The sequence below is a fragment of the Theropithecus gelada genome, chromosome 7b, assembly GCF_003255815.1.
Source record: "Theropithecus gelada isolate Dixy chromosome 7b, Tgel_1.0, whole genome shotgun sequence".
In the NCBI taxonomy this organism is placed as follows: domain Eukaryota; kingdom Metazoa; phylum Chordata; class Mammalia; order Primates; family Cercopithecidae; genus Theropithecus; species Theropithecus gelada.
In genome coordinates this window covers 61,463,909-61,480,321 of record NC_037675.1, presented here as the reverse complement: position 1 = coordinate 61,480,321, position 16,413 = coordinate 61,463,909, and the positions used below count along the sequence as shown (strand labels likewise).

The window sequence follows — 16,413 nt, the reverse complement described above, 5'->3', positions numbered from 1 at the left end:
GAAGACATAGAGAAGCAATGCTAACACAATACTGTTGACATACACAAATATATGTGCATAGAAGATAGTGCTCGTTTTGCAAGAAAACATACAACCTAATTAGATACATATTTAGGTATTGTAATGGTTACTTAGGATGGGGAGGAAACTGGGGGTGCACTATGGGGACAAAATATAATGAAGAGAGGACTCTTGCGTGACCAGTGATGAAAATTGGAATAACAACATTATTTATTGAATACAACACACCAGTTATAAAAATGAAAAGATTGGAATAATTCTAGAATGCCACAAAATAACATATGTCATGTGGCCTGGTACATACTATAAGCATAATAGCTCAGAAAAGGGAGATTTGCAGATAGAAGATAGAATAGTATGGAAGCTCTTTCTGATGGTGTCACTTGCACTGGGCCTTGAAAGAAAGGAATTTAGACAGATGAAGAGAAGCTTCAGGAAGCCAGGTTCCAGGTCAGTTTTGTTTTATTCATCACTGAATCTCTGGTGCCTGCTTAGCATTGTGCCTGCTGATGTCTGTTCAACTACGACAGCCAATGCATGGTAGAAGAGGTATATATAAATTAAAATCTTTAAAGATTCATCTGTATAGCTTTTTTTTTTTTTTTTTTTTTGGAGATGGAGTACAGTGGCACCATCTCAGCTCACCGCAATCTCTGCCTCCCGGGTTCAAGCGATTCTCCTACCTCAACCTCCCAAGTAGCTGGGACTGCAGGTGTGCACCACCATGCCCGGTTAAGTTTTGTATTTTTAGTAGAGATGGGGTTTCCCCATGTTGGCCAGGCTGGTCTCAAACTCCTGACCTCAAATGATCCACCCGCCCTGGCCTCCCAAAGTGCCACCACCCCTGGCCTGTGTATGGTATTTTTCTATGGCATGTAATTTTCTGTACACACCCTCTTTCCTTCTTAGGCTTTTTTGTCAACAGCCCAAGATGGAAAAGGCAGCTTTATGTCAAGGTTTGTCAAAGACAGTCAAGAGCTATGAAAGCCAAATGTTCACATTTAACTTTTTTGAAAGTATTTATTATTCACCATCGATGTATTTCTTAATCATTATCCTGAGTGGTCTTTTTAAGTAGGAAGAAAATGGTGTGTTCATTAGTCCAAAGCTGAAACACAGTTGGGGTTGTGTAAGGTGACAGTAGGTGAGTTGGTAAAAGAGTTAGCAGAAGTGACAGCTTTAGTCTGCTCAGCTACTGGATTCACCAGTAAGCCACATGAGACCTCAGTCACAATCAGTAACTCAAAGGCAGATTTAAATATAAATATCCTGTTACTTCTGACACCTTCTGAGGTATAATTGATATATGATAAATGGCACATATTTAAAGTGTACAATTTGGTAAGTTTTGTCATATGGCTACACTTGTGAACCATAACCACAATCAAGAGAGTAAACACAGGTATCAGCCCCAGAAGTTTCCCTTTGCCCTTTTGTAATCATTTCCCCTCACCCACCCCATTCCAGGCAACCAATGATGTGCTTGCATTATTACGGATTAGTTTGCATTTTATAGTTTTACATAAATGTAATTACAGACTTTGCACACATAAACTGCTGGCAGGAATGTCAAATGGTACAATCAATTTGAAAAAGACTTTTAGCAGTTCCTTAAACATTTAAATATACACTTATCATATGATTTAGCCAGCCCAGTCCTAGGTATTTGCCCAAGAGAAATGAAAGCTTATGGCCACATAAAGACTTGTAAATGAATGCTCATAGCAGCTTTATATAATAGCCCAAAACTGGAACCAACAAATGTCCACCAACAGGTGAATGGTATAAACAAACTGTGTTACATTCTATACAGTGCAGCACTACTCAGCAATAAAAATAATGAATGATTGATACATGCAACAACATGGAAGAACCTCAAAGAAGCCAGGGCATCTGGGTCTGGAGATTTCTTTTATCAGGAGATTTTAAATTATGAATTTAATTCTTTAATGGTTATAGGATATTCAGATTATTTCATCTTGGTTGAGTTTTAGTAGTTTGCGGTTTTCAAGAATCAGATTATTTATTCTAAGTTGTCAAGTGTATAAGCTGAAAGTTACAGCATTTTCTCATTATCTTTTTAATGACTGCCTGATTTGTAGTGATATTTGCCATTTCATTCTTGATGATTTGCGTTCTTTTCTTTTTGTCAATCTTTCTACAGCTTTATGGATTTTCTTGATGTTTTTTCGAAGAACCAGTTTTTTTGTTTATGTATTTTTCTATTTTCAGTTTCATAGATTTCTGCTGTTTGTTATTTCCTTTCTTTTGCCTGCTTTGGGTTTATTTTGCTATTCTTTTTCTTGTTTCTTGTGGTGGGAACTTAGCTTATTGTGCTGAGATCTTTCCTCATTTCTAATATGCTATCTTCCTAGGGATGTAGGAGACAGCTCTAGGAGACACATGGGGCTGGCTATCTGGCTTTTGGAGAGACACTGTCTACCACAAGACTAGAGTAAAAGGAGACCCTTTCAGGCAGGGAAGAGGACAGCTGCCTCTTTCGTCTTTATAAGTAGGGAAAATTAATTTTCCCTGTCCCTTGCCTAGGCAGTATTTGGCCACTTACACAGCCAAAATCCCATAAGTTCTTATCAGGTTGCTCTGGGGGATATGGACTAGTGTGAAGGTGGGCAGGTGCACTTATTTACCCTGAGTAATAATAAATCTATCTCAGACCCAGAACATCTTATGTGCATACTCAGGATAAGAATAATAAAGATGAATATTAAAAAGCAAACTTTTTATGAGTGGATACTGGTTTATCAAATACTTTTTCTGGATCTACTGAAATATTATTTTTCTCCTTTCATTCTGTTAATGTGTTGAATTATATTGATTGATTTGCAACCATCACACCAACTTCACTTTTTCAGGAAGAAACCCAACTTGATTGTGATTTATTATTCCGTGTGTGTAGGTGTGTGTGTATGTGTGTAGTTTAGTTTGCTAATATTTTGTTCGGGATTTTTGCACTGATGTTGGGGGGAATGAAATAGGTCTCTTTCTCAGGAAGTCTCTGCCAGGTTTTGGTATCTAGGTTTTCTGGCATCATAAAATGAGTTGGGGAGGGTTCCTGCATTTCTGCTGCTCTTTGTGAGAATTTAAGATTGTTTTTCCATTGATGAATCAATCCATCTAGGCTTGTTGTTTCACTATGGAAAAGCAAATAAAGTAACTATAGGTTCCATTTCTTTCACAGATAGGGAACTACTCAAATTTTCTATTTTTTCATTTGTCAATTTTGGCTCTTCCATATTTTAAAAAATTTGTTCACTTCATTTAAAATTTCCAATTTATTGGCTTGAAGTCATGCACATATTTTGTCAAATGACCGTAGGATTTGTAATATCCTTTCATTCCTGATATTGGTTGTTTCTTCCTTTTTCAGTCTACCAGACACTTATCAATTATCCTTTCAAAGAATCAACTTTTGGTTTAGTTGATCCAACTTTATCTTCATTTTCCACTCTATTAATTCTTGTTCTTTATTATCTTATTTCCTTTATTTTCCTCAGGTTTAATTTGCTATTCTTAGAATTTTTTGAGATAACTACTAGGTTCATTTTCAATCTTTTTAAATGTGCATTTAAGATTATACATTTCCTTCTAAGCATGGCTTTAGGTGTCTACCATAAGTTTTGACATGTAGCACTTTTACTATTCAGTTCAAATATATTCTAATTTTCATTGTAATTTATTGTCTGATCCATGAGTTATTTAGAAGTGTATTTCTTAATTAATGGACTTAATAGAATTTTTCTGTTTTTGAAATTATTATTGATTTCTAAGTGAATGAACATGACCAAAGAATATATTCCATCTCTATGACTTAGAATATGGTCAGTTTTGATAAATATTCCACCTGCATTTGAAAAGAATGTGTATTTTGCAGTTGTTGGGGGGTATTGTTTTATATATGCCAAGTAGGTTAAGTTTTAAAATATTCCAATCTTTACATATTTACATATTTTTGCATGGCTGCTGTTCTGTTACTGAGTATATTAAAACCTGGGAATGCAGATTTGTCTTTTCTCATTTTAGTTCTGTTCATTTAAGCTTATATATTTGAGGTTATATTGTTAAATCATTAAAATATTAGACCTGTTGAAACTTTCTGGTGAATCAAATCTTTTATCATTACAAATTGTCTCTCTTTACAATACTTTTCACCTTAAGGTCAACATTAAATAATATTGCAATAGCCACCATACCTCCTGCCCTATCGTTTTTGTTTTTGTATTTCATACTATAACTTTTTCCATTCTTGTTTACTTCCAACCCTTGTACTCCTATACTTAAGGCATCTCTTGCATAAAGGTACTTTGTGGATTTTCTTTCTTTTCACTTTGATAATCTTTGCATTTAATTGGTACACTGTCTATTCATATAAATGTTGTAACTGATATTTAGGTTTAAACCTCCTAATCTATTTGATTTCTATTTGTCCTATTTGTTCTATATTTTCTCTCCCTTTTTGATTATTCCACTTTCGCCCTGTATTAGCTTTGTAGTTATATGATTTATTTTGCTTTTTGCTGTTCTTTTAGTGGTTACCCTATAGATGACACAGCAGTCTAATATTACTTATAATCTTTCTGATAATTGTAAGGACCTTAGAATTCCTGGACCAAATGTATATATTATTGTCACGTTTTAACATTATTTATTTTAACCTTGAAGACTATTTTATATAGTTAATATTCCTTAAACTGTATATTATTTTTTAAAATTACTGTTCATTCCTACCTTTATCCATAACCCTTTTCTGGGATCATTTTCCTTCTGTCTGAAGAATCCCCTTTATTATTACCTTTAATGACAATCTGCTATTAAATTTGTTGTGTTTGAACGTGTCTTTGCCTTCATTCTTCAAGAACTGTTTTTGGGGAAAGGCTGGGTATTGAATTCTAAAATTGTAGATATTTTCTTTCAGTAACTTGAAAATATCATTCCATTGATTTCTGGTTCCCATATTTTCTGTTGAGAAGTTAGCTGTCAGTTTAATAAAACTGTGGCTCCTTTAAAAGTAATGTCTTTTATCACTGTCTGGCTCCTTTAATGATTTTCTTTTTGTGTTTTATTTTTTCTTAGGATGTGCTAAGGTGTAATTTTGTTTTTATTTATCATGCTTTGATCTTGCAAGTCTTCATGTCTTTTAAAAATTTGGAGAATTCTCAGTCATTATCTCCTCACAGGTTGCTTCTGTCATATTCTCTCTTCTCCTTCTGGAAATCCAGTTATGTGTATGTTAGATCTCCTCATGTTAAGTCTCTTATTCTCTCTACTGTATCTTCCATTCTTTTGTGTCTTAGTTTTTCATATCTGGTATTTACTTCTGACATAACTTTTAGTTCACGAATTCTTACTTCACTGTATCCAGTTTCTATCAAATCTATTCACTGAATCCTTTTATTTATTTATTTTGAGTCTTGCTCTGTCACCCAGGCTGGAGTGCAGTGGCATGATCTTGGCTCACTGCAACCTCCACCTCCTGGGTTCAAGTGATTCTCCTGCCTCAGCCTCCTGAGTAGCTGGGACTATAAGCACCTGCCACCACGCTCGGCTTTTTTTTTTTTTTTTTTTTTTTGTATAGATGGGGTTTCACTGTGTTAGCCAGGGTGGTCTTGATCTCCTGACCTCGTGATCCACCCACCTCAGCCTCCCAAAGTGCTGGGATTACAGGCATGAGACACCGCGCCCGGCCTATTCACTGAATTCTTAAACTTGATTAAAGTACTTTTAAGTTGGGGACTTGATTGATTCTTCTATATAGTTTCTGATTTTCTGCTGAAATTCTCAATCTTGTGTTTTAGATCTTTAAACACACTAAAGATAGTAATGTTAGACCCTGTGTTGTGTAGCTCATTATCTGGGTCCCCTGTGGCTCGGTCCTATCATCCGTTGCTTCTTTCGGATTTTGATCACGTTGCCTTGTTTCCTCAGATACCTTAAATAACTTTCCAATACTAAACGTGAAAAGTTATAAAAATAACTCAAAAGATCAGAGAGGATTTACATTTGCTCTGGGTAGCGGACAAAGGGTCACCTTAATCCAGTTTTGGGAAGTGAGAAGATCCTAACTGCATCTGGTTTTTCTTCACCCTTACGATTTGGATATGGTCCTTGGGGACACAACCCAATGTATGGTCAGTTAACTAGGGTTCCTTTCCCCTTCCCTACTTCCTTGGAGAGCCTTGGTCTCCAGTTTTTGTCCCTCTAACTCAGCAGCAAGGCTGTCATAAGTGTTACTTAGTGTCTCAGACTCACAACCACCTTATCCTGAATTGGCATATCTCCTACAAGAAAAGCAGCCCAAATGCTGAGCTCAGGCATCTAAGTTTCATTCTGTCTTAGATCTTAGTGATGTTATTCTTCACTGTCTTTTGGTTTTCTAATGTCTTTAAGCAGATTTAAAAATACTATTTTGCTTGGCTTTTCTAGCTCTCTGAAATAGTTGGTATGAATGCACCTTTTCTACTTCCAGTAAAGTTGGAAGTAGAAAAGGTTTTAGGGAAAATTCAGTAAGGTTAGTGTTAGTCCAAACTGCACCATTTTGTAAGCTCCTCGCTATTTTGCAGACCTTAATCAAAGTGAAACATTTCACAGGGGTTTGGGCAGTGAGAAACATCCTGCCTAACTACCTGATCACAAGGTGGAAAAAGGCCCAACCTAAGAAATATCCCTATATCTTGCTGGGCAAAGTTCCAAGGAATACCATGATGACATCCTGCTAGAACAAGGGCCAGAACCACCTCATCATGGGAGCATTTTATCAATATCCTGCTGGGCAGCAAGCCATACTGCCCAGACCCCTCACACCCATGCCTATAAGTACACCCAGCCTGGAAGCAGTGGTAGGCTCTGGTATTAAGCTGGTCCCCCACTTCTGTAGGTTTTATGCTGGACGTAAAGCCTGCATTTGCTGTCAAGCTATCCTCTTTCTGTGTGTGTCTTTCTTTAACCCTCGCCTTCCCTTCAAAATCTAACAGTCAGTTTTTAATATACTAAGTGAAGATATCAAGTAAGTGATATATACAGGTTCAGTGTAAGAAGAGAGGTTGGGTTAGGTACATATATTTGATCATCATCAACTTATTGACGCTATTTCAAGTCTTAAAGTAGATGAGATTATGGTGATTGCAGAAATACAAAGGGGGGCCTAGAACCAACTGGAGAGAAATTCTAAAATTTAGAGGTCAGGTAGAAGAGGAAAGGCAGCAAAGATGTTTGAGGATTTGCTAGGAAGATAAGAAGAAAACAAAGATAATGTAGTATCAGGAAAGTCCAAAAGAAAACACAAAAGCTGATTCAAGGAATAGTCAAATGTGTCAATTACTACTAGCTGGTTTGACAATAAAAAGGTCGATAGTGACCTTAATAAAAACTTTTTTCTTTTTTAATTTGGGGGAGTCATGGAGATGGGATCCAGATTGGAATGGTTTGACAAGTAAATGAAAGAGAAAACTTGGCCATGAATGAAATGGAGATATGAGAATAGTTTGAGGAGGATGCAAGGTTAAGGGAAGGCATAGCTTGGCATTATTATTATTATAGTGAAAATCTCTAAACAACTGAAAATTTACATTATTTGGGGGATAGTAATCCAATAAATAATATCAATGGAATTTTATGCTGTCATTAAGAGCGATAATTACGGCCAGACACGGTGGCTCACGCCTGTAATCCCAGCACTTTGGGAGGCCGAGGTGGGTGGAGAATGAGGTCAGGAGTTCGAGACCATCCTGGCCAACATGGTGAAACCCCACGTCTACTAAAAATTCAAAAATTAGCCAGCATGGTGGCGCGTGCCTTTAATCCCAGCTACTCAGGAGGCTGAGCCAGGAGAATTGCTTGAACCAGGGAGGCAGAGGTTGCAGTGAGCCGAGATCGTGCCACTGCACTCCAGCCTGGGCGACAGAGTGAGACTGTCTCGAAAAAAAAAAAAAGGTGATAATTACAAAGTACTTTTAATGACATGAGAAAATATTTCTACATGACAAAGATATAAAGGTATACAGCTAGTAAATCTCAATCATGTAAATTAAATCATAAGTCTGAGATGTGAACTCAAGAGTAATATAAAATCTTATCTTAGTAACTGTACTATATTACCTCCAAATAAAAGATAAATATACAAATCTCTTGAATTCATTAACTGAAAATTGGTCCAAAAAGTTATCCTTTAACATTGTTAGAGTGAACTGGTCCACATACTAAATAAATGGAATATTAATATCAGCTTAACTGGTACATTTCATATAATTTGAATGATTTCTAAAGAGAATACATTATTATAAATCTAGGGGGCTCCTACCGATTTCATTGGAAATTAAGTAAGAAGTAGAGGAAACTGATCTCTCAACTGATGTGGATTCATTGTTAATTCCCCTTACATGTATCTGTAAAACGTTCCTAAGCAAGAAGAGAATGAAAATAAAATTCAGATCATATTATAAAAATTTTCTTCCCATCTCCTCTTCAGTTCATATACCTTAAGACATTAGTAACTGGTAGTCCTGTTGAGTGAATTGTTTTTCAGAAGCAGTAAATTCATTTGAAAGAAATATATGAGTCAGATCTATGCTTTAGTAGTCATATGCAGATTACCCTAACATTGCTCTTCCTGTGAATATTCACATGATGAATGGGATGAACCCTGCTTCTTTCACATATATCAAAAGGATATTTGAAAAGGAAAGAAAATATCTTATTAAAAGTTTTTTAAAGTTTGTGAATTGAAGTCTATGAAAACAAACTATATAAAAACATTCAGATAATATTAGGTGTTAAAACAGCACATTTGAAAATACTATAAATTATATTAACCTTCAACAGGATCCATTATCACTACTTAGAACACTGATATGTCTATCTTAAGTATGTAAAAATTACATAGCTGTTAACTTTATATGGCAATTCACCTATTACACATTTAAGAAAGCATTACAAAATTCACTATATAATAATTACACAAATGTTTTCTCATATTTACCAAAGTCTACTAAAGTCCAGAGGGCACAAGTATTGGCCAAATAGTTCTAACTTTTACATTAGACAAAAAGATGTTTTTGTTGTTTTTTAAAACCATTAAGATGGCTAAGAGAACCAATTTTATGGAGCTTAGCTGTTCTCAGGCATCTGAATGAGGGTGGGGAGAAGTCCTGAAGTTACAAGAATCAGTTACTTTTTTAAGATGAAAAAATAAAAACATTGCATTTGATGACATTACAGTCAAAATGAGCTCTAATACAAATGTATATGGAGAGGTTTTGAAGAATAAATCGGATACCCCAGGGGAGGATCTGCTGCTTGTACCGTAAGATTTCTTAAAAGTAGTGGATGAGCTTGTATACTATAACGTTCTTCATCATCGTTTGTGGCATAAAGTAATTCCCACGAAAGATTGGCCCACTGACCTCTAACAGCTTCAGCATTCAACTTTCCCACTTGGATCAATAATTCTTGAAGGCTAAGTACTCTTCCAGTGTAAATTCCCTTTACAGTAAAAATGGTAGGAGGAGAAAAAGAAAAGAGATTACATTTAGGTCTTCATATTTTATTTATAAACTTATAGAAAAATTGCATTGTAATTAAGCAAACTTTTCCCAAGTTCAAAAAACAGAAAGTTTTAAAAATGTACACAATGAGTTGCTTGTATTCAGAATCAAGAATTACCTCTACTTCCTTTGTTCTTTAATAAAAGAAAGTTTCCTGGCAGCGATCTCAATCACCATTAGGCAAAATCTTAGTCACTTCTCTCTGTCTTCCTTCTCTGATCTGTTGCCTCAGCGATGCATAGTCATAAATACTATTTGGTGGTGAATGATACAATAGGCTCTTTTTAAAGAAACAGCTTTGTTGAGATATAATTCACATTCCATACAATCTATTTATTTACTGAATGCAATTCAATGGTTTTTATTATAGTCGCAGATACATGCAACCATTACCACAGTTAAGTTTTAAAATACCATAACCTCAAGAAGTATCCTTGTGCTCTTTAGTTATCACCATCCTATCTCCTCATTGACCCTTCCCTAAGTAACCACTAACATATTTTCTATCTTTATAGACTTGCCTCTTCTATAAATTTCACTTGTATGTGGTCTTTTGTGACCGATTTCTTTCACTTAGCATATTTTCAAGGTTCATCTATGTTGTACATGTATCAGTACCTTATTCCTTTTTATGGCAGAATAATATTCCATCATATGGATATACTAAAATTTGTTTTCAGCAATTGATGTACAGTTGGTTTGTTTCCACCTTATAGCAATTAAGAATAATGTTGCTATAAACATTCATGTACAAAGTTTCATGTGGATTTATGTTCTTATTTCTCTTAGGTATATATACTTAGGGATAGAACTGCTAGGTCGTATGTTAACTCTATGCTTAACTATTTGAGAAACTGCCAGAATGTTTTCCAAAGTGGCTGTACCATTTTACATTCCCAAGAGCAGAAGAGGGTTCCAATTTCTTCACATCTTGTTAACACTTATTTTCAGACCTTTTGATTTTAGCCATCCCGTGTGTGTGAAGTGTTATTTTATTGTAGTTTTGATTTGCACTTCCCTGATGACTAATTATACGGAGCACTTCTCATGAACTTACTGGCAACTTGTACATCCTCTTTAAAGAAATGTCTATATAGATCCTTTGTCCACATTAAAATCTATTTACCTTTTTATTATGAGTTGTAAGAGTTCTTTTATATATTCTAGTAACAGTCCCTTAACAGATAAGTGCAAATATTTTTCCCATTCTGTGAGTTGTCTACTTTTTTGATGGTGTGCTTTGAGGAACAGAAGTTTTTACTTTTGATGAAGTCATATTTATCTATTTTTCTTTTGTTTCTCATGCTTTTGGTGTCATATCTAAGAATCTATTGCCAAGTTTAAGGTCATGAAGATTTACCCTTATGTTTCCTTCTAACATTTTTATGGCTCTTATGTTTAGGTCTTTGATGTATTTTGGAGTTGTTTTAAAAATATGGTATATAAAGTAAGGTCTGTAGTGGGTTGAATAGCATCTCTTTGAAGTTACCTGTGAATGTGACCTTATTTGGAATGGGTACTTTGCAGATGTAATTAAAAATTTAGAGATGAGATCATCCTGGATTTAGGTGGGTCTTAAAGCCAGTGACTGACATCCTTATAAAAGAAAGTAGTAGGAGAATTAACAGAAGAGTATAGAGAATAAGGCCACGTAAATATGGAGATAGAGACCGGAGTTACTCAGCCATAGCCAAGGAATGTTAAGGGCCACCAGAAGCTGGAAGAGGCCAGGAAAGATTCTTTCCTAGAGCCGTTAGAGGAAGTGTGGCTCTACTGGCACCTTGACTTCAGCCTTCTAACCTTTAAAACTATGATGACAGAATACATTTCCATTTTTTAAAAAGTCACCCAGTTTGTGGTAATTGCTACAACAGCCCTGGGAAACTAATACTAGTAATCCAACATTATTCTTTTGAATGTTGCTACCAAAAGATGATTTCCCCAGTGAATGGTCTTGGCATCCTTGTTGAAAATTAGTTGGCTAAAGACCCATGGATTTATTTCTGGATCCTCAATTCAATTCCACTGATTTATATGTCTATCATTATGCCCGTACCATACTGTTTTGATTATTGTTTCATATACGTTTTGAAATTTGGAAGTATGAGTCGGCCAATTTTCTTTTTCAAGATTGTTCTGGCTATTCAGGGTCTCTTGAAATTCCATATTAATTTTAGAAAATCAGCTTGTTCAATTTCCACAAAGAAGCCAACTGGAATTCTGAAAAGGACTGTGCTAATCTGTAGATAAATTTGGAGAGTATTGCCATCTTAACAATGTTATCTTGATTTATGAACACTAGATGTTTATTTATTTAGATATTTAACTTTCTCTTTTAACAATGTTTTGTAGCTTTCAGAGTATAAGCTCTGTACTACTACTGTTCCATTTTCCCTAAGTATTTTATTATTTTTGATGTTATTTTAAGTGGGATTTCCTTAACTTCATTTTTGGTTTGTTCATTGCTAGTGTATAGAAATTCACCAGATTTTTTTATGTTGATCTTATATCTTGCAATCATCCTCAATTTGTTAATCAGTTCTAAGCTTTTTAGTTGATTCCTTAGATATTCTATACATCATCAAGATCATGTCATCTGTGAAGAGAGATAATTTTACTTCTTCCTAATCTGAATGCCTTTTATTTCTTTTTCTTGCCTAATTACTCTGGTGTCTTAGCTTAGGCTGCTATAACTAAATACCATAGACTAGGTGACTTAAAGAAGAGACATTTATTTCTCATGGTTCTGGAGGCTGGGAAGTCCAAGATCGGGGTGGTTTCATGTCTGGGTTCTGATGAGGGCTATCCTCCTGGCTCATGGATAGCCATCTTCTTATTCTGCTCTACGGCAAAACGACAGGAAGCTCTGGGTGTCTCTTCCTCTTCCTATAAGGGTACTAATCCCATCACAGGGCTCCATGCTCATGATCTCATCTAACCATAATTACCTCCCAAAGGCCCCACCTCCTACTACCATCACATTGGTGGTTAGGCTTCAACATGTACATTTGGGGTGTAAACATTCAGTCCATACCACCTGGCTAGAAGTTCTAGTACAATGGTTAATAAAAGTGGTAAGAGTAGACATTCTTATCTTCTTGATCTTAGGGGTAAGCATCCAATCTTTCACCAATAATTATGATGTTCACTGTGAGTTTTTCATAGATGTTCAGGTTGAAGAAGTTCCCTTCTTTCCTAGTTTGTTTTTACTATGAAAGGGTGAGGGATTTTGTTAGTTTTTTTATATCTACTGAGATGATCATATGGTTTGTGTCTTTTATTTATATATTTTATATATTACATATTTATATTAATAAAATATTATATAGTTTATATATCATAGTGCTTCCTGTGCTCAAGCAATCTTCCCACCTCAGCCTCCAGAGTAGCTGGGACTACAGGAACACACCACCATGTATGGATAATTTTGTTTATTTTTTTTTAGAGACAAGGTCTCACTGTGTTGCTCAGGCTGGTCTTGAACTCCTGGACTTAAGTGATTCACCTGTCTTGGCCTCCGAAAGTGCTGGGATTACAAGCATTTTCTTAAATCCAGTCTGATAATCTCTGCCTTTCATCTGGATTATTTAATCCATTCCCATTAATTTTATTACTGAAATAGCTGAATTTTGTCTGTCATTTTCCTTTCTGTTTTGTCTCATATCTTTTTTTTTCCTTTTTTTTTTTTTTGAGATAGAGTCTCGCTCTGTTGCCCAGGCTGGAGTGCAGTGGCGCGATCTCGGCTCACTGCAAGCTCCGCCTCCCGGGTTTACGCCATTCTCCTGCCTCAGCCTCCCGTCTCATATCTTTTTTATCCCTCTATTCTTTCTTGACTTTCTCTTGTCAAGAAAGTGACTATTTTGCAATATGCCATTTAAATTTCTTTAATGATGGTTTTCACTTTTTTCCTCAGTTATTTCCTCAGTGGTTGACTAAAGCTTACTATCTCTGTGTTACAAGAGTCAGTCTTAGATTTATACTAATTGTGGTGAAGCAGAAATATTACTCTTACAAAGTTCTAGTCCCTTTTCTTCCCTTCTGTGGTACTGTTATACATATCACATTACAAACGTTACAAATCCAACAGTACATTGTTTTAATTATCACTTTATATAATTTTATGCCTTTAAAAGAAGGTAAGAGAAAAGGGAGCAAGTATGCATTTATTGTGTTATATTAATTATTTTTATTTTTTTAGAGACAGGGTCTTGCTCCATCACCTAGGATAGAGTGCAGTGGTGCAATCATAGCTCACTATAACCTGAACACCTGGCTCAAGTAATCCTCCCACCTCAGCCTCTCAAGTGGTAGCTAGGACTACAAATGCACACCACCATACCTGGCTAATTTTTATTTTTTGTAGATAGGATTTGCTATGTTGGCCAGGCTGGTCTCAAACTCCTGGTCTCAAAGCAATCCTCCTGCCTTGGCCTCCCAACTTGCTGGGATTATAGTCCTAAATTACCATGCCCAGCATTGTTATGTTACCTTTTTTTTTTTTTTTTTTTGAGATGGAGTCTGGCGCTGTGGCCCAGGCTGGAGTGCAGTGGCCGGATCTCAGCTCACTGCAAGCTCTACCTCCCGGGTTTGCGCCATTCTCCTGCCTCAGCCTCCCGAGTAGCTGGGACTACAGGCGCCCGCCACCTCGCCTGGCTAGTTTTTTGTATTTTTTAGTAGAGACGGGGTTTCACTGTGTTAGCCAGGATGGTCTCGATCTCCTGACCTCGTGATCCACCCGTCTCGGCCTCCCAAAGTGCTAGGATTACAGGCTTGAGCCACCGCGCCCGGCACCCTTTTTTTTTTTTTTTTGAGATGGAGTCTCACTCTTGTTGCCCAGGCTGGAGTGCAGTGGTGCGATCTCGGCTCACTGCAATCTCCGCCTCCTGGGTTCAAGTGATTCTCCTGCTTCAGCCTCCCAAGTAGCTGGGATTACAGGTGCCCAAGTAGCTGGGATTACAGGCACCCACCACCACACCCAGCTAATTTTTTTGTAGTTTTAGTAGAGACAGGGTTTCACCATGTTGGCCAGGCTGGTCTCGAACTCCTGACCTCAGATGATCCGCCTGCTTCGGCCTCCCAAAATGCTGGGATTACAGGCGTGAACCACTGCACCCAGCCTTATGTTACCCTTTAAAAAAATGCTATTTCTCTATCTTCCTGTAGATTCAAGAATCCAGAAATGAATCATCTGGATTCACTTCCTTTATCCAGTACAGCTTTGCCCCTACTGGCTTCCTCTGTGCAATTATTAGCAAATTACATTCCTATATATTACAGGCCCAATAATACATGAATACATTTTATAGAATTGCTTTTCAAATCAGTTAAGAGAAGAAATATGCCTTTTTACTCTTTTTTATCATTACACAGTTACTTTTATTGGTGCTCTTTGTTTTTGTGTGTGAATCTGAATTATTGTCTGTGGTCACTTACTTTCAGTCTGAAGAACTCTAGTGTTTCTTGTAAGGTGGGTCTGGTAGCAACAAATTCTGTTTTTGTTTATCTGGAATTTCTTTATTTTGCTTTCATTTTTGAAAGATCCCTTTGTCAGATACAGGGTCCTTGGTTAAGCTTTCTGTTTTGGGGTTAAGGGGGCACTTTGACTATGTCATTCCATGCTTCTGGCCTCCATTGTTTCTGATGACAAATCAGTTGTTAATTTTATATGACTTTCCTTAAAATGTACAAGTAGTTTTTACTTGGTGCTTTCAAGGTTTTCTCCTGGTCTTTGGATTTCCACATTTTTACCATGATGTTATTTGCTTGCGGATCTCTTTGCATTTATTATAAAGTTCACTGAAGTTCCTGGATGTGTAGATTAATGTTTTACAATAAATTTAAGAAGTTTCAGCCATTACTTCACCAAATAATTTTTTTATCCCTTCTCTCTCCTTCTGGTATTAAGTATATGTTGGAGCAGTTAATGGTGTCCTACATTTCTCTGAAGCTCTCTTTCTTTTTATTCATTCTTTTCTCTTCTTTGGATTGCATAATCTCTATTGATCTAGAATCTTCAAGTTCACTAATTATTTCTTCTGCCAGTTCAAATCTATTGTTGAGCTCCTCTAATGAATTTTTCATTTGGTTCTTTTTTATAATTTCTATCTCTACATACATTCTCTATTTGATGTGAGATTGTCACCATACTGTCCTTTATATCTTCAACCATGGTTTCCTTTGGTTCTCTGGATATATTTATAATGACTACTATGAAATCTTTATTAAATCTGACATCTCTTCCCTCTTACAGGCAAGCCCGGTTGTCTACTTTTTCCCCCCTGGTATATGGGTTAGATTTTCCCATTTCTTTGCATATCTCAACTTTTTGTTGAAAATCAGATATTGCAGGTAACACTGTAGAAATTCTGGGTGCTGGTCCTCTTCATTCCTAACTCCAGGGCTTGTTATTATGATGTACTTGTTTAGTGATTGGCTGGCTTACTGTAGTGAAGTCAATCCCTGTCTGCTCCCTACCATCCCCCGCCCAGTTTGAAGTCTCAGATACTGCCTCTCATAGAGTACAGTCAAACTGAATGCATACAATTACCTTGGGATGGTTTTGGCAGGGTTATCTTGTCTGTTAAGTGTTCATACCCAGCTATTAAGCTCCACTGATTGCCAGCTGATTACTCTGCTTTCAACAAAGACCTGAGGCATACATTGCTCCACAGACTGATCCAATTAAATGTGAACTCCTTCAAAGGAATAGCTTTTCATGTGTTTGATCCCAGGAAGGCTCTTTGCTGTTTCTTCCCCTGAAAAAAAATCTAGCCAGTTTACCGTTTAGCTTAATGAACCTACCAGTCTCCTAGAAATTAGTTCTCACCACAACCTC

General features: G+C 36.4%; 1 protein-coding gene across 2 annotated transcripts in view; it reads right to left on the bottom strand.

Moving 5' to 3' along the window:
* Positions 1–16,413, bottom strand: part of PCNX4 (pecanex 4) — a 77,852-nt gene that overhangs the window by 25,180 nt on the left and 36,259 nt on the right. The window contains exon 11 of one of the 2 annotated variants that reach the window (XM_025391255.1): positions 8,707–9,516. The exons of the other annotated variant lie outside the window; for it this stretch is intronic. Coding sequence (XP_025247040.1) covers positions 9,265–9,516 — 252 coding nt within the window. The 3' untranslated portion in view covers positions 8,707–9,264. Of the gene's footprint in view, positions 1–8,706; positions 9,517–16,413 lie in introns of those variants that run through there. 2 annotated transcript variants of the gene reach the window in all.